General features: G+C 33.1%; 1 protein-coding gene across 1 annotated transcript in view; it reads right to left on the bottom strand.

Moving 5' to 3' along the window:
- The window catches only part of LOC149420154 (chymotrypsin-2-like), a 46,421-nt gene extending 23,356 nt beyond the window's left edge, over positions 1-23,065 (bottom strand). The window contains exons 1-5 of the mRNA XM_089636424.1: positions 22,690-23,065; positions 16,122-16,194; positions 15,980-16,015; positions 13,810-13,889; positions 13,101-13,192 (exon numbers count right to left, since the gene is read on the bottom strand). Of these exons, the coding sequence (XP_089492550.1) occupies positions 13,101-13,192; positions 13,810-13,889; positions 15,980-16,015; positions 16,122-16,194; positions 22,690-22,774 (366 nt within the window). The 5' untranslated portion in view covers positions 22,775-23,065. The remainder of the gene's footprint in view (positions 1-13,100; positions 13,193-13,809; positions 13,890-15,979; positions 16,016-16,121; positions 16,195-22,689) is intronic.
- Between the last annotated feature and the right edge of the window lie 1,801 nt (positions 23,066-24,866).

Genomic DNA, 24,866 nt, shown 5'->3' with positions numbered 1-24,866 from the left:
GTTTTATAAATTTCTTCCTCATCTTTATAATAATTGAAATCTTTCCGAGACAAATTTGGTCAGTTTTTCAGTCTTTGGTTTATCACTCTGCTTTGGCGCATGAATATAGTCATTTAGTGATAGAGATTTAGAGATAAGGCCCTTACAAACCACTTTCTTTTTTGTATGTATATTTTCCAGTTTTTCGTTTTTAAGATAGTCACTCCACATGGTTTATCTTTGATTTTGTTAGAATCTTCATTTTCACTATTCATATTTTCAATATCAGCGTTATTTTCTATGGCATTATTATTTACTATTATAACATCTTCGATTTATTATATAATCCAGTTTCAATGGGAATAGCATCATTATTAGTCTTAGTTTGTTTATGCAATAATATTTTCAGAATATTCACTTGCCTTTTCATCCGATTACAGCACTGTCTTAAATTCTTATTTCGACTTTTTAATCGAGTATTTTCTTCAGTCAGCTTTTGTAGTCTTTCCTTTAGGATTTTTTTAGTATTTTTTCTACGTTCAAATGTATTATTGTCTTGTGTCGTAGGATTAGCCTTTTTCTTTCTTTCAGCTCTTTTATCATTGGCTTGTCTCCACTTTGCCCGTAGCTCTTCTTTTTCTTCTTCTGTAAGAATTTCTTTTTTTATTTTTGATATTTTCTATAACTTTTGTTAAATGTTTAATTCGGATTTCCTCATATTTATTTGTATTTTCCTTTTTCAGTCTTTCTCTGTAAGCGTTTTGCCTTTTGGCATTGGTTTTTGGGGGCATTCCTAAAAAAAATTATGCTGTAGTTATGGTTTTATCAGAGTAAATAAAAATAAACTTATATTTAAATAAGCTTTTATAAAAAACTTAAGGCACTTATAAATATTGTATAGATCGCCTGTAGAACGGATAGTGTGTATGAGTGCCTCAAGCTTATTTAAAATAAAACCAGTATTGGACGGCTCAGCTTGATCTTCAAGTACTTGTCATTATGTATAATGCCATATAATCGCGATGATAAAACATACAAGTCCGACGACACCTGTTCTGCCATTGACCATCAGGAATTTCCAGCATCCTATGTATTACAACCTACCTACTTTCCAGCGCCATCAACAGATCTGCTCTATGGTATAATAAATTTTATTTTTTTCCTATTATATCTAAATACATATGTATATTTGTGCATTGTGCATAATATATTACATTATTACTAAACTTACATAAGACTTTCATAAAAATGCTAGACACACTTACAATATACTTACTTTTCTTAATCACGTTGTAACTGTGTACACTCAGCTTTACATTGAACTTTTTCGTTACGTTACGAAATTCATAACAAACGTTACGAAATTGTAATAAGAATTTATGTTATAAAAAGTCAATGGTTTGATAAAATTTAAAAGTGTTAATATGTAAGCTTAGCAATGTTCGTACCGCACATGTTACAAAAAGATAAGTAGAAAAAGACTTACCGTTTTGTGAAAAAAGGCTAAAATATTTTCTGTTACGAAATAGTGGTCCCACTAAAGAAACACGTTATTACTGATTTTAACAATTAATGTTATGGCGGAGAAGTCAGACCAACAATTAATCAGAAAGAGGCTAGTGTTTCCCATGTTAAATTTTACAAATGGGTTAAAAAATTACGGTGGAAGTACTAATAAAACGTAACTAAAGAGTAGTTACTAAAAAGTAAATGGTGATGTCTCACTTTGTTTTTTGTGCATAAATTATTAATTTATTATGAAACCCCATAGAAAATTACCCTTTTACAGAAACTACATTTAATCAAGACCCTAAAACATACAAAAAATCACATATTATAACGTTATTATCGCATTTTATGAAGTATAAACAAATGAGGTGGGTAGGGTGGCAATTTTATTTTGTATGGAAGGTAAAAATCGATATTTTTTAAAAAATTAAAATATTTGTGAATTAATACGATTGTAATGTTTATTTTTCGATATTTTAAAGCCTAATATTTATTCTACAAAATGGTGCATATTTTTTTTGTATGATTAATTAAAAACATGTGAAATTTTTGAACTGTTTGTAGGCACACTTTATTTTTCCAAAATGTACACTTTTTTTGAGAAATACTCAGCTGCTATATGAGTATTTCTCAAAAAAAGTGTACATTTTGGAAAAATAAAGTGTGCCTACAAACAGTTCAAAAATTTCACATGTTTTTAATTAATCATACAAAAAAAATATGCACCATTTTGTAGAATAAATATTAGGCTTTAAAATATCGAAAAATAAACATTACAATCGTATTAATTCACAAATATTTTAATTTTTTAAAAAATATCGATTTTTACCTTCCATACAAAATAAAATTGCCACCCTACCCACCTCATTTGTTTATACTTCATAAAATGCGATAATAACGTTATAATATGTGATTTTTTGTATGTTTTAGGGTCTTGATTAAATGTAGTTTCTGTAAAAGGGTAATTTTCTATGGGGTTTCATAATAAATTAATAATTTATGCACAAAAAACAAAGTGAGACATCACCATTTACTTTTTAGTAACTACTCTTTAGTTACGTTTTATTAGTACTTCCACCGTAATTTTTTAACCCATTTGTAAAATTTAACATGGGAAACACTAGCCTCTTTCTGATTAATTGTTGGTCTGACTTCTCCGCCATAACATTAATTGTTAAAATCAGTAATAACGTGTTTCTTTAGTGGGACCACTATTTCGTAACAGAAAATATTTTAGCCTTTTTTCACAAAACGGTAAGTCTTTTTCTACTTATCTTTTTGTAACATGTGCGGTACGAACATTGCTAAGCTTACATATTAACACTTTTAAATTTTATCAAACCATTGACTTTTTATAACATAAATTCTTATTACAATTTCGTAACGTTTGTTATGAATTTCGTAACGTAACGAAAAAGTTCAATGTAAAGCTGAGTGTACACAGTTACAACGTGATTAAGAAAAGTAAGTATATTGTAAGTGTGTCTAGCATTTTTATGAAAGTCTTATGTAAGTTTAGTAATAATGTAATATATTATGCACAATGCACAAATATACATATGTATTTAGATATAATAGGAAAAAAATAAAATTTATTATACCATAGAGCAGATCTGTTGATGGCGCTGGAAAGTAGGTAGGTTGTAATACATAGGATGCTGGAAATTCCTGATGGTCAATGGCAGAACAGGTGTCGTCGGACTTGTATGTTTTATCATCGCGATTATATGGCATTATACATAATGACAAGTACTTGAAGATCAAGCTGAGCCGTCCAATACTGGTTTTATTTTAAATAAGCTTGAGGCACTCATACACACTATCCGTTCTACAGGCGATCTATACAATATTTATAAGTGCCTTAAGTTTTTTATAAAAGCTTATTTAAATATAAGTTTATTTTTATTTACTCTGATAAAACCATAACTACAGCATAATTTTTTTTAGGAATGCCCCCAAAAACCAATGCCAAAAGGCAAAACGCTTACAGAGAAAGACTGAAAAAGGAAAATACAAATAAATATGAGGAAATCCGAATTAAACATTTAACAAAAGTTATAGAAAATATCAAAAATAAAAAAAGAAATTCTTACAGAAGAAGAAAAAGAAGAGCTACGGGCAAAGTGGAGACAAGCCAATGATAAAAGAGCTGAAAGAAAGAAAAAGGCTAATCCTACGACACAAGACAATAATACATTTGAACGTAGAAAAAATAATAAAAAAATCCTAAAGGAAAGACTACAAAAGCTGACTGAAGAAAATACTCGATTAAAAAGTCGAAATAAGAATTTAAGACAGTGCTGTAATCGGATGAAAAGGCAAGTGAATATTCTGAAAATATTATTGCATAAACAAACTAAGACTAATAATGATGCTATTCCCATTGAAACTGGATTATATAATAAATCGAAGATGTTATAATAGTAAATAATAATGCCATAGAAAATAACGCTGATATTGAAAATATGAATAGTGAAAATGAAGATTCTAACAAAATCAAAGATAAACCATGTGGAGTGACTATCTTAAAAACGAAAAACTGGAAAATATACATACAAAAAAGAAAGTGGTTTGTAAGGGCCTTATCTCTAAATCTCTATCACTAAATGACTATATTCATGCGCCAAAGCAGAGTGATAAACCAAAGACTGAAAAACTGACCAAATTTGTCTCGGAAAGATTTCAATTATTATAAAGATGAGGAAGAAATTTATAAAACGCTAATGGATAGTGATTCAAACTAAATAATTGTATGTTATTAAATTTTTAATAGTTTAAACAGTGCCTGTTCTTTAATTTCTTAAGATTTGTTGTATATTGTGTTAGGTACTTCAATTTGGGAGCTGATAATTTGATTAAAAACATTTATTTATACTCCCTTGTTTTTTTTTAAACCCCTTTGGTTTAACAAAATACAAATATTTGGGTCGTGAGTTTATGTATGTTTGTAGTATGTACAATAAATAAAAAGTAAAGGATAATTACTTACATTTAAAAAAGACGACAACTAATTAAATTGAATAAATAATAAAAAAAGTAAAATAAAATTTGCCATTGTGTAAACAAGCCTTATGTTTACTATTTAGTTACGTCTTATGACTATTTCGTAACACTATTTCGTAACTACATTTTCGTTACGTACATTTATTTTGAGAAATACTCATATGTTTTTTCGTCAATATTATTTTTTTCGTCTAGTGCGTTATATAAAAATTCTGTCATTTTTCTTCGAAGTCTATTCTGTCTCTTGCTACTTTCAGCATTTTATTTTTGTACGGACATAAGTTACTGAAAGCTGTGTGGTCTGTTTTATTTTTCTCGCCATATTTCTTATTTTGCGATGTGCAATTTGCACAAACCGGTGTTTTTTCTCTTTCAGGGCATTTAGCAAAAGTATGATCACCCGTGCAATGCGGGCACACCGATGGATTCATTCGATTTATCTGGCGGCTGTGTGCATGAATTTGCAGCAGTGGTAGCACTGGGTTAAAGGATCACAATCCACTATGTTAACCCTTTGGTACTGGATATTTATCTTTTCTAAGGATAGCAAATTTTTTCGTGTTGTACCGCTGGTTTCCACGATATAGTTCGAGAATTTGTTTTGTTCTTCATCTTCTTGATCCCGAGTACCACGTTGGTATTTCTTAGAATGTTTGTATTTTATTTCAGTAATCAAATTTATTTTATTTTCTTCGTTTTTCGTTACAATGTCTTGAATCCCTTCGTTTTGTGTGAGTATCCCATTTACTATTTCCTCTTCCGTCAAGTTCGATTTGAGTCCTTTCAAAATTAATTTGGGTTTTTTCTTTTTTATTTCATTTATTTCTAAGTTATAATTGAGTTTTTTAATTTCCTCCGTAAGAGTGTTGGTATATTCTTTTTTTGGGCAGGATACGATTACTTGCTCTTTATTTGTTTTTCTTAATCCATTTATTCCAATTTTAAGTTGGTCTAGTTTGATGTCTTTCTGTATCTTATCACATATTTCTGCAGCTTTTGTTGTTTTTTTAGTTGATGATATTATTATTGAGAACCTCTCTTCTTTTGAAATTTCTTTTTTATTTGCTGTTAGAACTTGCGCGTAAGATGGTATTTTATTGTTTTTTTTCTACGACTTTTTCAATTTTCTTCGTAAGTTCTTCGTAATTTTCGATAATTTTGTTTTGTAGTTTGATTATTTCATTTTGGTGTTTAATTTTTTCAGTTTTCCAAAGCTCTTCTAATATATAAACATTTTGTTCTAGGTTCGTTTTTGCTTTCGAATCTTTCACTGTTGTAATTTTTTGTATTTCAGTTTTTATATTAACAATGGCCGTGTCCATAATGTGTTAAATCGCTGCGCTCGGCGCAAATCGCTCGGCGCTCGGCAGCGCTTGCAATTTTTGCGACAATACTTTACTTCGCTGCGCGCGACCGTTCACGTTGATTATAGAACTAATACTGATATATATATATATAATATAATAATAATATAATAATATATATATAATAATAATATAATAATAATATAATAATATATATATATTATTTTAAATGAATAAATTGTGAAATAACAAAAATTAATCAAATAGAATTTAATTATTGAAGACAATATTAGCGATTCTTTAAACGAAAATTTGAAACAGAAAAATTCGGAAAAGATACGGTCACATCTGGGACTTGAACCCAGGAGCCTCGCCTTGCCTAAGCGCTTACGTTAACCGCTATTCCAGTTCTCTCGGCTGACAGCTTAATTGTCCTTAAGCTAAAATGAATGACTTTTTCGAAGGCGATGCACTAAGTCATGTAATATTTTAAATTGAGCCACTATCAATAACAACCCTTACGTAGATGGCGATAAGGTTTAAATTCCCGCTTAACACCATCCGCCTGTTTTGATTTATGCAAGAAAAAAACATGGCCAAAAAGTGCCTTTTATTTTATTTTGTGGATGTTCGGGCATAATTATTAAAAAAAAAATCGATTATTTTATAAATAACTTAATTTGCCACATTATACAATAAAATCGTAACCGAAAATGGGTTCGTTAGTAGGAGATTTTGAACTTTAAAGCAGTTTTCATAGGCCTTTACATTATTTTTTTCTGGGCTAAAAAGACTTATCTAAAAAATACTCGATTATTTCAAAGGCCAAGATGTATTCTACTCGCAGTATTTAATTAAATTACCTGAAACATTTCTAGGCGACCAAATTTTCAAACCAAAAACACATGATTTTGCATTATAGGCCAATCAATAAAGAGTTTGAGGTATGCAAAAATTCCCCCGTCGATGAAATTTTTGCAGTCACGTGGAGTATCATTTAGGGATGACGAATGACAAGAGATCCAACAAAATATTTAACGGGAAGTTAGTTATTTTAAGCAAAAACTGAAAAAAAATTATAACTCTCGCTGGAAAAGTATTTCTTTCGAGAACTCTTCACATATTTTTAGTATTAATTAATATCCACCTGATTAAATAGAAATCCAACAATATTTTTGTAGGGAAAGTGTTTTTTTTAAAAGAGATTTGTTTTTTAATTCTATTGTTGCCGGGAAAATTCCTCCCTCCAATTTTTGATCACGGAGTGTCTTTATATTGGTGTTTGCTTTATTTAATCAAAAGATCCAACATTTTTTTCTTTTGGAACATGCTTTTTTGATAACAGTCAAAAATATCGCTCCGGAAAAATCCCCCGTCCAATTTTTTTACGCCAAGTTGATGGGATAGCTATGTAAAAACGATTTCTGCAAAGATCCAACAAAATTTTGAACGGCAACCTATTTTTTTAAATTAATTTCGAACGCACGCTCATTTCGCGTGATTTTTGGATGAACGGGAGCCCGCGGGGTTAGGGGAGGGGTGGGGCTAGTCGCACGGGGGGAAGCAAGCCGTTCGGCGCGGGAGCGGGATATAGCTGACCGCTGCCCGCGGAATAAGCCGCGGTGGGGACTTGGGACAAAAATTACAAAAACTGTTATTACTGTAAAAGTGTTTTATATTAACCATTGAATTATATTAAATTTTACTAATAGTTTATATGCAAAGTGCAATATAAACAAACTCAATATATATTTTTAAATTATCGTGGCATTGTAAATGAGGTTGTTTCATAATTCTCAAATTCTCAATAAAAAGCAACACAAACAGGCATTTCCGAAAGCGTTGTTAAAATCAATGAAAGAGACGTAAAGCTTCTATAATATCAATTTTAATTTAAAATACTTGCATAATATAATGTTATTTTAACCAATTCATTATTTTGACAACTGCCTATTTACGTGACAGAAAACTAAATGGGTGTAGTTAGTGTGGAATAATAATATTAATTATAAGACATTATAGGTAACTACAATACAATGACAACAATTGGGATCAGTTCTTATTTTTAACGTTTTATTGTTGAATCAAAATCTATTATAATATGAAAAAAAGTTTTACACTTTAAAAACATTACTCTGCGAAACTAAAATTAGAGATCATTTACTAACTGACCAAAAAAATAAAACAAAAATACAATAAAATAAGGTACAAAGGTTGATATTATTTTTGTTATTATAGAAACAGAAGATAGAAAAAATATAGAAATGGAACTACATTTTAAAATACACATTTTTTTCACAATAAGATCATAAGAAATATTTTTATACTATCTAGAATCTAGATAAAACAAATAACATGCCCCTCATAAATGAGTTAATTGCGAGGAAAAAAAATAAATAAGCTGTTAATATTAAAAAAATCTGTGATTCAAAAAAGGTTTGTTGAATTAATTCTGATGAAATAATTACGCTGCAAACTTGGATTTTTTTGAAGAAGATGGTTGTTCACTTTGCAAATCATTTTCACTACAATTGTCATAATTTAAAATATTGATGCCAATGTATTTAAGAAAACATATGGGAGGGGATCGAATAATGGGCTTGATTATGGGAAACGGCGGACTAATGACCGAGCCTTTCCACGCGGTGGCTTCGGTTAGTACTAGACATGGGAAGATTCATTCACAATAATGAATCAATTCAGTCTTATTCACCTGGTCAAGTGAACTAATTCATTGAATTCATTCATTTAATTCCTTGATTCGACACTTCATTTTGGTTTTGTACGTAGATTGCTCACATTTAGGAAACTTAAAGAAAGCAATAATGAACCATTTTTTCGCATTCACATAAATGTGTTCGTTTTGAAAAAAACATTTTAAATAAACACACAAAAAATATCAAATATAGGGATTTATTTTGTACATTGCAGAAGTACATTTATAACTTTACTTAGAAAACCTGTATTTGTAAGCTTTACACTTTATAGCACAGAGTTCTTAAAGCGAGGAGAGCTTTGGAGTAACTTTAGAAAAAAACAATATGTCGTTCCACAAAATAAACATGTTGCAAACTTTTTAATAAATATGTTATTATATGAACAAAAATTAAAAGTAATTTTACAAGTCACTAATAAAATCGTTGAAATGGGTGCCGCAAAGGACACGGAAGGCGCTAAAAAAGGCGAAAAAAATGGTTCATTATTGCTTTCTTTAAGTTTCCTAAATGTGAGCAATCTAGGTACAAAACCAAAATGAAGTGTCGAATCAAGGAATTAAATGAATGAATTCAATGAATTAGTTCACTTGACCAGGTGAATAAGACTGAATTGATTCATTTTTGTGAATGAATCTTTCCATGTCTACTTTGTAGTTGCTTTGAAATCTCGCGAACAAATGGAATATGGCGTTATGATTTTGGTTGACGACTGGTGTATTATCGTATATGTGAAATAATTTAAACGAAATAAAAATTTGAAGTGTATATTTTTTTAGGTTTTCCCCAACATTAAGAGTCACTTTTAGTAATAATATAACTAAATTCAAGTATCAATTCAAATAAACAATCCATATTTACCGTGAAGCGGAATTCGTAACGTTTACCAAAGTGTGTTATGTTTTGTTATGAATTAAATTATTAATAAAAATGTATTTTAACTATCGTTGAATGTGCCAACCCTTATCATAAAGCAACATTTTTTTATGGTTTTTACCCGGTTTCAGGGCAAATATCAATTCGTTTCAGAATTGTGTTATTAATTATTAACTTATTAACTGCAAACTTTATTTTCGATTTTAATAGAAGTATTGTCATGTTTTTTTTTTCTTTTCAATGTAACTATGTACAAAAAGTTTTTTGAAAAGTGTAATCAATTTATTGATAAAATTGATGAGTTCAGATTCTTTTTCGAATAAAAATGGTCCAATTTACAAAAAGTCCATATTGGATTTATTAATCCATAAGGAATTGTGGTTTGAAAAGCTCGAATTGAAAGCAGATTACGAAGCGTTGTCAATAAACCATGCAATTTGCCCTTTGTTAATTTTACACAGACTTTAGAAGCGGCCGTCAAACGCGTAGCGTAGTCCCGAATGGTACTAGCCCTACCCCTCCCCTTACCCCGCGGGCTCCCGTTCATCCAAAATTCACGCGAAATCCCAAGTCCCCACAGCAGCGGTCAGCTATATCTCGCGCCGAACGGCTCGCTTGCCCCCCGTGCGACTAGTCCCACCCCTCCCCTTACCCCGCGGGCTCCCGTTCATCCAAAAATCACGCGAAATGAGCGTGCGTTCGAAATTAATTTAAAAAAATAGGTTGCCGTTCAAAATTTTGTTGGATCTTTGCAGAAATCGTTTTTACATAGCTATCCCATCAACTTGGCGTAAAAAAATTGGACGGAGGATTTTTCCGGAGCGATATTTTTGACTGTTATCAAATAAGCATGTTCCAAAAGAAAAAAATGTTGGATCTTTTGATTAAATAAAGCAAACACCAATATAAAGACACTCCGTGATCAAAAATTGGAAGGATGAATTTTCCCGGCAACAATAGAATTAAAAAACAAATCTCTTTAAAAAAAAACACTTTCCCTACAAAAATATTGTTGGATTTCTATTTAATCAGGTGGATATTAATTAATACGAACAATATGTGAAGAGTTCTCGAAAGAAGTACTTTTCCAGCGAGAGTTATAATTTTTTTTCAGTTTTTGCTAAAAATAACTAACTTCCCGTTAAATATTTTGTTGGATCTCTTGTCATTCGTCATCCCTAAATTATACTCCACGTGACTGCAAAAATTTCATCGACGGAGGAATTAATGTTTGGGTTAGCCTCATTTTGAGCCTTTATTGACTGGCCTATTACTACGTATGGCATCGCCTTGTGATTGAAGGAGGCTATGACAGCTGATGACAGCGAAAAAGCCGTTCCTTATTCTTAGCAAAGCAATAAACATATCCACCTTTGTTTGTATATCCACCGTATGATTGTTTAAGCAAGGGGTCCAGACAGGGCCGCCGAGAGGGCACGTTAGCCAAGTCCGAAACTTGGGGCCCGGGCCTAAGGGGGGCCCGGGACGGGGCCTGGATATTTTACTAAAAAATGCCAATGACACTAAGAACGGACGTGGGCCGGGCGCCCAGGCCCGCACGCTCCGTAGGCCCAACTGTCAGAGCGTGTTCACACACAGCACACAGCTATAATATGCGAGGGATAGCGTATTTCGGCATGACGTTCGCCGTACATATTTTTTAATTTTTTTTTCCGGTTAAGGAAAATATTCTAAGACATTCTGTATTATTATTATTTTTTTAATCGTATTTTTGAAACCCTAGGGATTTTTTGAAAATTTCAATCCGAAAAATCAGACCTTTTTTTATAAACCGGAAAGACGGGACATAATTTTATAGGTGAGAAAAAAACAATGATTACATAGCCGAAAATCATTTTTAAAAAAAAGAACGTTTTCCACACGAATGACACAGCAGAATAACGAGGCATACCAAAAATATTACATCTCATAAATATTTTTTTCCTTGATCCATCTTATTGATCATAAATCATTATAATGTACAACGTCTATATTAATAAATCCAATGTAATATACTTGTACTTGTAAATTATAATAATAATAAGAATATTATAAAATTTGATTTTGATAAAATCAGCACCATAACCATTATACCTCTAAAACACGTACCGACATCTAAATTGTACGGGGTTCTCTTCACATCTGTCAAAAATTCAAACCAAATGAAAATTTCGCAGAGAACAAACAATAAATTTAGTGAACGAATTCAAAAATTCGCCTGAAATCAAAGTGATGCCATATAAAAAAAATTAAATCAGTGTGGAATTTTACAAAATTAATAGGAACATTTTCAGTAGACGGGACATTTTCATGAGTGACGACACGAGCCCAAATAATGGATTTATTTATTTAAAAATAAAAATAAATGTACATTTCTACAAAATTTTACTAACATTTTCGTAATCTTAGTAAAAAGATCTATCCACACGATTTTTTCCAAGTCGTTATGAAATCCATGCAAGTGGCCTATTGAATTGTAAATGGTGATGGCGATTTTTCTGGAAATTTTAGTCCGGATTCTTCCCAAAAAAGATATCTTTTTGCCAATTTTCTTTTGGGTATATTCGGCATGTCTATTGAAGTTTAGTTTGGAATCTAATATAACTCCTAAGTATTTGATTTCAGTAACATTTTCAATAATTTCACCATCAATTTTAATTGTGCTTTCACTGAATGTCTTCTTATTTCCAATCACCATACATTTTGTTTTTAATTTAAGCTTATCTATTTTTAGCCATCTTGATACATCATCTAGTTCATTATTTAAAATATTTATTAGTTCTTTATAGTTATCTCCAATTAAGTATATAAGTGTATCATCGGCAAATAGTCGTACTTTGCATTTTGAAAATATTTTTACCATGTCATTAATATAGACTTATAGAGTATGAACAATAGAGGTCCAAGGATCGATCACTGCGGTACTCCTAATTTATTTTCCATTGGTTTTGAAAATTGATTATTTATTTTTGTTACCTGTTTTCTGTCTTTCAAATATAATAATTTAATTTAGCCTCAAGATATCTTGATTAACGAAGAATATGTAAATACACACAAACAAGAAACACAAGTATTTTATTTTGAGTATTCACCATAACTTTTTAAACATTTCCATTGAATAATTATGCTAAATTCGAAAGATTGGTATAATGGTATAAGAAAAGGCAATGAAGTAGTATTCCTAGCAGGAGCAGGTAAGCATGAACTTATTAATTGTTATCTCACCCCCCCCCCCCCCCCCGGTAAGTTGTGGGGAGGGGGCCCGGTATAGTCTACTAGACTTGGGGCCCAGATTAGCTGTCGGCGGCCCTGGGTCCAGAGAAACCACCGTACACAACCGTCCCCCTAAAGATGCCCGTAGACATATTGTTTAAGCAAGGGGTCTAGAAAAACCATCATACACAATCGTCCCCCTGAAGATGCGTGTAGACGTATTGTAAGCAAGGAGTCCAGAGAAACCACCGTACACAATCGAAATTGTGCGTGAAATGGCTTTGTTTATTTTTAGTGTCAACTGTATCTTTTAAAAAACAATCCCAATCTTATTTCTATCAGCGTTTCCTTCAGCAACTCAATATTCCCCTTGTCGGAGATTCCACAGACCCATCGGGACTTTGAGCGTCGATCCGAATTTCATATTAGAGGGGTTATATAAATATGATTTTACAGTTTTGCATGGGAACTTAGCAAACAAACAAAGACAAAGTAAGCCTACCATGTGCGGAAACTGTCCCTCAGACACCAATGTCCCTTCAACAATCTGCTTTCTGACACCTGGTTTTCTTCGGGAAATGTAATTGTTGCATGCTGGAATAATTAACACATTATTATTAAATAAATTATGATTAATTCCCCTAAATAAATTACTTAAGTTAGGTTATGTTAGAAGAAAGCGATAAATCTATGGACTCTTTAACAACATCTTTACTAATGGCGAGAAGTCCCATAAACCCTTATGGGTGAAGGAGAGAGGCTTCTCCGATTACCTAAGATATTGCTCGAGTGGCAATCGGCCAACGTGAGAAATGCCCATCTCGTACGTCGTGCACGACCCTAGTGAGATATAGCCTTGATTCTCACCACCTCGTAATTCTCCCACATCCGCTGTGTCCACATGATCCACGGTGTGAATACCGAAAATGATTCATTCCCGGCGGATTAATGAGGCCCTAGACTGGCCCACTAACCTAGATATTCCCCTCTAACCTCTCCATCATACGAAAGCAGAAGACTAGAGACCGTTTGGTGGACACCAGGAGGATGCCGCGTAGGGTGGCGGCGTGGATTTGATTTGTATACAAATCTACAGTTTTACTCCGAGATTGGACAGAGGAACCTTCAAAGGGTAATGCCCGGATTAAAATGAATATTCTATGCATCGATTCTTATAGCCGAAACTTGCACATAAAAAAATCACGTTTTACCTCGGTTTGCCGTAAAGGTGGAGATATTCCGACAGCAAATTTTTTCTCCAGACATTACTGGTTTAGACATGGGGCCGTATCTGTTGAGAAAAAAATCTGTGCATTAATTCTTAATAATAATAATATTTTCGTTTTTTATTAAAAATAGCATCTATTATAAAATAATATTTCAAAAAAATAATAATTCCCACAGTTTGAAAATTACCGGCATTTTAAAGAATGGAGACTTATTGGTTATGGTCTTAGATAACTAACTTAGATACGAACTCTATGAAAACTAAAAGAGGTAGGCGTTGCCTATTTACAATTCGAAATGCAGAATGCCGCGTCTTAAGTACTTATTTTGGACTATTGTTACACAATACACAATTATTAAACTCCTTTGTATAAAAGAACTCTCTATGATAACCTGTACTGTACCTGCTTATTTTATTCAACCTCTGCAATTAAAATTCAAATTATCCAAATTTCACTCGCGTTCCCCACATATCATGCTGCACTAAGTTCCATTATGGTATGCATTTGTCCCGCGGTCTTCATTTGTCTGACCGTAATCTTTCAAATTCGACTCGCGTTTTTCTTTATTTCACAAGGCAATAAGGTGAACTCGATAAATTCACCTGTCCCATTTTACGATGGGATGGTCCCATCTATTATACCGGTTTATCCAGTTACATACTTTTGATACTGTTCCTCAAAATAGAACACCAGAGAAATTTTTAGAAAAAAATCCAAAATACATAATTTACACCTTTTTTAATAATGTAATTTAAATAAGTATTTTAAAAATATTTTTTTGTTTTGATTTGCTATATTAGATTAGGTAGTTAAATTGAACCTTCTTCGTAATAGGCATTAAAATCGCTTGACAAACGGAGTCTAGAAACTTTCGATTTCAAGCAAAAAACTGTTTTTTTTTTATTTATTTTGTAACTAATTTTATAAGAAAGCAAAAAAGTTAATCAAGTGAAACTGTCACTGATAATCTTAGGTATAATACTGTATTTTTTAAAGTTGTTTTCTTTACGCGTTCAAATATTTCTATTGAAAAACTTTTTTGTAGTTTGCATTTATATTTTTTGTTGAGTAATTTATTCTTTTTATTTGTATTCTACTCAAACGAAGCGATAGGAAAACCTTCAATTTATCTAAAGCATATATCTTTGTTATTCATAATGTACACCAATTCGTTATAATGATTAATCAAAATAGTGATTTGGCATTAAGCTTCGCCTTAATTCGTAATTGTAATTTTTTTAATGTCATCAAATTTCATAGAAATGAGAGTGAGTGCTCGTGAGTTTGCGTGAGTGCGACAAAAGTTGATAAAATACCTTGTCATCGACAAAGAGTCAATCTACCGATTTTCAGCACAATCACATGTCAAAAATGGGTTTATTTTCACATCCAAGATTTCGTTCATTTTAAAAAACAAAATCCACTTTCAAATAGATTTATTTCAAAAAGAACCGGTTCCTATCAATTTTTGAACCGGGTCATGAATATCTCTTTTGATATCATCTGAAGCTTCTATGGGTGTTTAATAATAATAATATAAAATAGAATTTAAATGTTGTTACAAGCTGGTAAAGCTGGGTCCAGACATGTTCTTTTGTCCGTACTGTACCTCCGTTTCGTACCAGCGTCGCGATCCAAAAACTCTGGACGCATCATCTTTTGTCCGTACCGTACCTCCGTTTCGTATCCGCGTCGCGATCAAGAGCCCGTATCTCCGTAACGTCGCGTCGCTGCGATCATCGCGTGTTCATTTCCTCCCACCATGTCGTCGACTGCGGAAGTGTTTGAGAATTTGACGATTGCTTGCGCGTCCTTCATTGTTATTCACAATAACATAACTAAAAAAAAACAAAAAAGGCGACGTTGGTGGGAGTTAGAATTGTTCAAAAACAGAGAAAGATGTAAGACGCCGCGAACACGTCCAGACTGGCGCAGACCCGTACCGTATCGCCTTTGAACGGGTCCAAAAACCGACTCGCGATGGATCGGAGCGTACCTCTATCCGTATCGAGACGCCGTACCACCGTACCGTACCGAACGGGCGTCCAAACTAGCGTTCTTGATCGCGACGCTGATACGAAACGGAGGTACGGTACGGACAAAAGAACATGTCTGGACCCAGCTTAATGTACTGTCACTATGTTTTACTTACGGTCCTATTCGAGTCTCCGATTTCATGGTCTCGTTTCTGAAAATAGAATAAAAAATTATATGAAAAATCTTAATCTGCAATTAATTTCATAAATTCTCTCATGCATCTATTGTAAAAAAGTCTGTTAAAATAGTACACTTACACATCACGATCTTCGCAGTGAATTGGTAAGACAAACCATCCTAGTTGTCCACTTCGAAAACTGCAATCGTCAACTGAAATAATATGAAAGTATCTCTTTATATTCTTCTTCTATACTTCATGTCTTTTTGGGGTTTTACCATCAATTTTGGCGTAGTTAAGAAATCACAACCCCGCAAAAATCGACTCTCGTTGGTACTGGCCGTGTCACATATCCATAGACATCCAAATTGATGGTCCAGCCCATCAGAGAAAGGGGAGGCGGTGTGACCGGCTCCATTTCTGTGATTTGTCAATAATGAATCTGGCAATATACATTTAGTCCTCGAAAATAAAATCTGCTCACGAATTACTAGACCTTTTTACAAAGGAGCTCAAATTGCTGGCTGCGTAAAAAATCTCTACAAATCCCAAATCGTGTAAACTTTACACTTTTTACAAATGTGTTATATTTTACTAACCTCTCCTTTTTGATTTGCTACGCAACCCAATTTGTAGGCGGTTCGGTTAAAAATGAACATTCAGATCCTGCACAGAAAAGTCTCTACATAGACGACGCTGCAAACCGTTGCCTTACTTTAGCAAACTTTACTTTTCTGCACAGGGTCTAGCTTATTACAGTGTGCGCTCATCGGCGGTCAACGTACGACTTATGTCGTAGTTTATTCAAAGCATTCTCGAACACTTCAGGTGGCAAGACTGTCAATTTGGATGTCTATGCACGTATCGAATCGAAGCGGCGTATTATGTGACAGCGTATCACATCAGTCCACACTAGCAATCATAACGTGTTGGTGATACAGATACGGTGATATGATAAATACAATTATTATACATAAACTAATAGAGGATCCGCTAAAGAAAATGCGCAAGACAACCCCGCCCTAAAGTCTAATCTCACTTGGCGTTACCACACAAACAAGGCAAACTCAAATCTGCAACGCGCTTCCCAAATTAATGATTATATGTGCAAAAATAGCAAATTAGCCATAAAAGCCATCATCAGATCTCTACATTACAATTCGCATATGTATTCCTCATCTGGGTCTTTAAGTCCTCCAAAGTCTGCTCTTTGCTGATGACATCAAGCAATACAAAAAATAATAACTGATTTAAATCATTGCCAAATACTACAGTCAAATATTAGTGAGTTTAAAGATTGGTGCGTACAAAATAATCTATTTTTAAACGTAGGAAAATGCAAAACCTTGACTTTCTGAAGAAATAAAAATCCTGTTTTATTTGAATATTCCATTAACAATACAGCTTTAGAAAGAATCACGGATATGAGAGATCTCGGAATTATTTTGGATGAAAAACTAAGTTTCGCCAATCATATCCACCAAATTGTAAACAAATGCACGAAAACCCTACGCTGAACAACTAAAAACTTTAACTCCATACCAGCCATTAAACTTAAAACTAAATTATTATGTAATTATCAGTTGAACGACGGCTCAATTGAACGGGAGCCGTGAGCTCAGCGTATGAGCAAGGGAATGCAGTGCTCGCTCGGAACGGCTGCCCTGCTACGGTTCTTACTCGGTACCGGTACAATGAGCAAAATAAGATGCTAGGTAACTAGTAGGTGTAGGTACTTATGTCCAAGTCCAGATGTTGAGCTGTCAGACGCTGTTCACGTCTCTGAATATGTAATAACAATAATTAGTACTTGTATAATTTTAATGGGGCTATTTTTCTTAGTGGAGTTCATATAACAACAATAAGTAATTAGTAACTCTTTTCAAAGTAATAAATTAAAAAAAAAACATAATAAATGCAGATCTTGCCAACCTTTCATCATATTAAACCATTACTAAATCATGTTGATGAAACACAAAAGTAACCATTTTTGAAATATGTACAAATATATAAACACTACAACGTTGTGAAATTAGAATATAAAAATACTGATTAATATAATTTAGACAAAATCATTGTTCAACACCCGTGTGAAACTCAAAAAATTGTACGCATACCAGAGTTTAAGGAAAAATTATACCAGTCTGAAGATGACTGGGATAGGCAGAAACCGGTAACGGTAAAAAAGTGGATAATTTTTTTTAATTGTTTCATTAAATCGTTATTAGAAAGTCAAAAGTCAAGTGCAAAAGGAAAAAAACTTTGCAACAAGGAAATTACGTTTTTTTTCTATCGCCTCGTGATAAAGTTCTAACTAGGGTCAAGAGTCAAGTCTAAAGACGAGTTTGCGCTAGCATGATTTCCGGTTTGTTATACTTAACCCTTTTGCTGCCCGAATTTATTTATTAGTCTGTAAATGTTTAGGAACATTTGCAGACTATTAACATGATAAAAAAAATCATTAGATAAGCGTTGCAAAAAACGTATATGTCAACAGTCCACTTAAAAATGTTCACATCATGCACAGTTTACTATGTATTAACAAAAAATATAAACAGCAAAACGTGAGCAAAGGCAAAAAAAAGAGAAATCTAAAACAAAACATACAGATGAATATATGATCCATAAAACAAAAATAAATTGAAAACAAATAGAGTAAACAAAAAAACAAACAAACATTCACAATCTATTGCTAATTTTGCTTTTTAAAATAAGCGAGACTATTTGCATATATATCTATGTAGTTACACTCAATAGAATTGTACAGACGACACATTAGAGACAATGTAATGAAGTATGCAATATTGTTCTTAAATAATTCCATATGGAATATATTCTCCTTAGACTCGTTAGATTACGTCTATTAGGAACTTTAATAAGAATATTGCTCACGAATAAATTCACTCTGTCGATTTCGAACTCCTAGCTGATTCGGAGTTTTTTCAACTGGTCGATTGAAATAATGTGTGCGGTAAAACCATGTATGATCGTGTGAGGAATGTGGAGATCCGCAAAGAGTACAAGGCTGATGTAAGCGTAATGAGTAAGATCAAGAAAGGGACGCTTAGATGGTTTGGGCATGTAGAGCGAATGAGCGAAGAAAGGAGTGTAAGGAGAATATACGATGCAAATGTGAATGGTAGCAGAAGTCGGGGACGCCCGAAGAAGACATGGCACGACCAAGTGAATCAGATACTTGAGTCGCGCCATGTCAAGAGTCAGAACAATAGAAGAGTATGTATGAGACGATGTATGAATGTGAATGAGGCAAGGAGTGTGTGGTGTGACCGAGTTGTTTGGTGGTCCGTCCTCTCTGCCTACCCCTGGGGAGAAATGACGTGATGGTTAGTTAGTTAGTTAGTTAGTTAGTCGATTGAAATAATCCATATGATTTTCAGCGTGACCGATTTTCTTAAGAGCGGAAGCCACGGTACCAAAGTTGACCCAGTTGAATTACGGCTCAATTGAACGGGAGCCGTGAGCTCAGCATATAAGCAAGGGAATACAGTGACTCGCCCGATACGGCACCCTGGAACGGCTTCCTCGGAACGGCCGGAAAAATAAGATGCTAGGTATCTAGTAGATGTATTTACTTATGTCCAAGACCAGATGTCGAACTGTCAGACGTCGTTCACGTCTCTGAGTATGTAACAACAATAATTAATACTTTTATAATTTTAATTGGGCTATTTTTCTAAAATATGTCCTGATAAACAAAATAACCGTTCAATTGAGCCGTAGTACGGTTTACCGGGAGTCGTACGAGTACAGCTCAGCAAAAAGAGCCAGCTCATGAACTAGGTACTTATCGCTATTCCGCTTGTCCTCAAGGGCCTTGTTTATTTTACAATCTCATTGGTGGTGTCTAAATCACATACTCGAATCTTGCAGTATAGGTACTCCATAATGTCTTTTCGACATAAATAATTAACACCTACAGAATTCCAGAAAGCAATCCGCCATTATTCACTAATACAAATAGACAACATGTCTTTGGGTTACAGCAAGAATACTGCATTTGATTTTACACTATTTTTTAACGATTTTAAAGGAATATTCATTTTTGTGGAATATTGCTGAGCACGGCGAAACAACCGCACATTACGTGCAACATAATATAAATATATAATTAGGCCCTTTCTTTTATGTTTTGTGTTAAACAAACATACAAGTTTTTAATAAATAAAAGCATTAATTTGTCGCCTGAAATATCAATACAACCACTGAGCTATGTCGGCTTATTTCCAACCCGCCAAATAATTCAATATATACTAGGACCTCACTCAACAATTACTGCTTATTATATTTTTTTCAACTGTAAACAACCAACTTTATTGTAGTAGGAAAGGCGTTGTTAGCGCTAAATTTCCCACTAGATGGAGTCGAGACATATTATATCCAGAGATGTGCTTTATTTCAAATAAATCCATTTCAAATGGAAATGCAAAATGCAAAATGGGTATTTTCCATTTTGCATTTTAAATGCTTTTCTAAAAACCATTTTGCATTTTGCATTTTAAATGCTTTTCTCAATGCATTTTCAATTTTAAATGCTTTTTTGCAACATTCTTCCTACTATCTCCACTCATCTTTTTTTCATAAGCCGCAAATATCCTCGCTATGAGAGATAATTTACATTTGTCAAGTTGCTCCCTGGTTGGAGCCCTGGCAATTTGAATCAGTATTTTTTGTAAGAGATACCGTTACAAAAAATACTGATTCAAATAGGTACTGAACATAGGGCCATGACGCTGTAATATTGAATGTTAGATAGCAGTTTCTACGTTTTTACGTTGGCAACATTAGTCCCGCGCAAATTTTTTGTGGTTTCATAACTGTAGTCGTGGTGTTTTTGGATTTACCATCATTTAATATGTTTGTTCTACATTGATGTCCATTATTAAATGACAAATTTAAAAAAAAATTCTATAATTATTTTAATTGTTTGACCTGAGATACCATTTTGCATTTTCAATTCATTTTGAAAATAGGTATTTTGCATTTTGCATTTGAAATGCTTTTCTAAAACCCATTTTGCATTTTCAAATGGAAAAGTTTTGACCCATTTCCATTTTGCATTTCAAATGGTTTTGGGTACCCATTTTGCACATCTCTGATTATATCTACATTTGTTAGTGAAATATTTATTTATATAAAAGTTTTTATTCGCAGTATTTTATCTAATTCATAGAATTCTCTTATATATTTTTCAGTTAGATCGCGTCTTGATTATGTCAACGGTTTGGGAATATTAAAATAACGTTACTTAACCCGATTCAGCAATCTTCGTGTGTAGTTTTCAATTTGACGTAGTTTTTCATAAGATAAACAAAATCATTTAATACGTCTGCTTAGTGACGTCGGTAGATAAAGGTTAAAATTATTTATGCTTGAGTTTTGCGTTATCTGTGTGGAGAGAGTAGAAAGATATCGTAAGGCTAGCATTACACTTGTAAGTTTTTTCGTAAATTTACGACTTCTAGCCAATGGGCATCTTGCATTTTGAAAATCCAATGCGCCCATTGGCTAGAAGTTGTAAATTTACGAAAAAACTTACAAGTGTAATGCTAGCCTAAGAAAAAATTGAGAACAAGTATGCTTGTGCGTGGCAGCGAGGGCTCAGAATCTTCGATCACATTTACGTGCGCATAACAGCTAAAAAATGGTTTTTCGTAACCATATAAATGCGGTATTGATAGCTTTTGATGAAAAACAAAAAATGCTACTAAAACTGTTGAGTCATGTTAGTAGTTTGGTCATATTTTTGTTTTTTTTTTACATTAACACCACACAGAAGCCATGAGGAAAAGTAATTTCCCTCAAGGCCTATGTAATCTTTGGGGATGCTATTTGGGGGGGTCTTTTTAAGGAGAAGTCGCAGAAGCGACCCGTACTAATGTGACAAATGTCAACTGTGGACATATATTGACTATGCACCTGTGCCGAAGGATCAATGACGCTAACTTGAGCATCTTCCATGGTAACACAGGTAGAACAATGACAGCATATATTTTTTTTCTCAACATAATATACATTAAGTCCAGATCACTTAATGATGGGATTTATTCACAGAATAACTCAACCTTTCAAAGATCCTCAATCAATTCTAACCCTTTACTATGCCTTAATTAGAAGTAAACTTGAATATGGAAGCACTATTTGGAATCCACATTATTGCAAGTATGAAAACATTATAGAATCTGTTAAAAAAAATGCTTAGACTATTATCTTTCAAATGTGGACTACATGACCATCTTAGATCATACGACGCACGTCGTGATTACTTTAAGATTAATACACTTAAAGTAAGAAGGCAATTGACTGACCTAATATTTTTGCCTAAAATTATCCACGGCCATCTTGACACCTCATTATGTCTTAGCAATATTGAAATAAATGTCCCCAATTCCCATTGTTTAAGACACCATAGCATTTTTCACCTATTAGTAATATTTAGCCCTCTGACCCAAATGTGTCGACTGTATAATAAGATTGAGTGTGCTGAAGTAGATATTTTTGTCGATATTTAGATGGAATCAGAAAAAAATCTGATATTGTTAAATAATATGTTGCACTGATTATAATATGTATTACTTGCGTCTCTTACTTTTCTGTAATATTTGTATTTCATGTATATTTTTAATTTTGAATTTTTATTTTTAAAATAAATTAGTGACATTGTTAGATAAATATGTGATAGAACATACCAAGGTCATCATCAGCACCATCTACCCCTAAGAAGAACAAAGCTATAGTAACCAAAATGTAAAAGATATTTCTATACATTTTCATGACGTCTTGAACTGACTTGAAAACTATTACGTGTGAAGTTATGTGAGCGGTAGTTTGAAGGTTTAAAATTATTACTTTTTTTAACTGCTTTTAATGATTTTTCCCATAGTTAATAAACATCGACAAAGATCAACGCCTTCTTATACCGGCAAATGTAATTGCTGAACTGAACAAGCACGATTCATCTTTTGATTAAACTGCAGTTATTATGTGATAATTGCACCCTGCACGTAGAATAAATAAGAACACAAGAATTGCGATGTGGGCGTGTTTCTTTATTAAAAGTATGACCATTCTTTGCACAGAACTGCATTTCATCATCTTTAAGAAATTTTTATTTCTATCAAACATAGACAAAATGAATACAAAAACGGGTTATAGTCATACTAATCGAACAAAAAATATAGCACGTTCTTGTTTTATCTTTCTTAGCTAAACTGAAATAGAAATGTAAGTATCATGCCAGAAACGAAACGCATAAGAAAAGGATAGCAATTCAAATAATGTGTGCGTACGGATGAAATGGGTGTATTATCAATTTATCAGCAACGAGCAGCGTAGTATAATACAACGTACTGTCTCTATGGTTGTCTTTCCTACGCTTGTGTGTTTCTGCGTCCCATATCTCGCGTTATTTTATTTCGACATTTACCGATTTCGGATTGCCAAAAGCTTTTCATAATTATATTTATTTATATTATTATTCATTTGTGTATATTTTCGAATGGAAATAAACTGCACTGTATTTGTTTTTTACTCGAGAATGATATTTGAAAAGCCCATAGCGCAGTGTTTGTGACAGCTCTGCTGGTGACTGCCAGGGTACGGCCCTGAAAAAACACGGTGCCTGGCGCGAGTAAAATTTGGCTCCAAAAAGACTGCTCCAATTGCGCCCGCGTAGGGCCGACCCTGCTGACAGCTTGTCTGACAAACGAACTTATGTGTGATTCCAAACGCAACAAATCTCAAGTATGTCCACTGGACCTAGTTTGGTGCAACCTCTTGTCTTATCTTCTTAGGAACCTATCTTTTCTTTTAATTCACCTAATCGAACAAATGGGATTTTTACTTTTTTTATTAAAATTAAAAGAGTATCTCTTAATGTGGTCTAACATAAACATTTGCTTATTACTAATACTCTTTACTAATACTTATTTACATTTACTTACTTTTGCATTCATTTTTTTCTTTTTTTTTAAATATGCTCAATCTAGATACATTTTCAATTTCGCTGGAAACTCAGCTATACATTTGGATGACTTTATGCAGTAAAACATTTAATTTTTTTCTTTTTAATTTAATATTTTCTTTCGTTCTTGTATAGTGTTTGTGGAAATCATTATTGTAATGTAGTTTGGTTCTAAACTAAGTTGGTAGAAATTAAAAAAAAATAAGCAGATAAGAATTAAAAAATTTCAGAAAAATCTTTGTTTAAAACTCATTATTATCTAATATGCCATAGTAATGTACGATATCAGGCAAGTGTAAGAGAATCAGAGTGCATGCTAAGTCAGTGGAGACATTGATTTTAATTCAAATCTACATGGAAGGCATTTCTAGTGTGTATTATCTATTCAGTGGCCCTAGTTAAATAAATGTTACTCCGCGCTCAGAGGTGGACTTCTCCAGAAGTGAGGGCGCCCGGTGTCGGGATGCTTGAACTTAGGGCTTACAATTCCGCAATCAGCAATCCCGCAATCCTACATAAATAAATCCTACTCTGAGTACAGAGGCGGACTTCTCTAGAGGGGAAAACACCTGGTCTCCGAATGCTTGTATTTAGGGTTTGCAACTCCGCAACCAGTAATCCCGCAGATTTCAGCAATATTTGATACTGTGGATTTGTGTGATTTTCAGGTGGGGATTTGAAGTCCTGCCGGTGACAATTATGTTTTTTATATTTTTTTACGATCTTTCCTAATTATAATCCTCTTAAAATACGTATGTTACCTTCTAAATATATAATTTTTTTATAACATTTCTAGTACATAGAATAGTATCAAAGATAATTGATATCAAATAATAAAGAAATATTGGCATTATTTCAATTGAATACCCCTTAGGGATAAAGCGGGATTTTTAGATTCTATCC

This window comes from Hesperophylax consimilis, chromosome 10 (assembly GCF_061612785.1).
Source record: "Hesperophylax consimilis isolate HC1 chromosome 10, BYU_Hcon_1.0, whole genome shotgun sequence".
Lineage (NCBI taxonomy): Eukaryota > Metazoa > Arthropoda > Insecta > Trichoptera > Limnephilidae > Hesperophylax > Hesperophylax consimilis.
The sequence above is the reverse complement of the archived record's forward strand: the minus strand, read 5'-3'. Positions and strand labels throughout refer to the sequence as shown.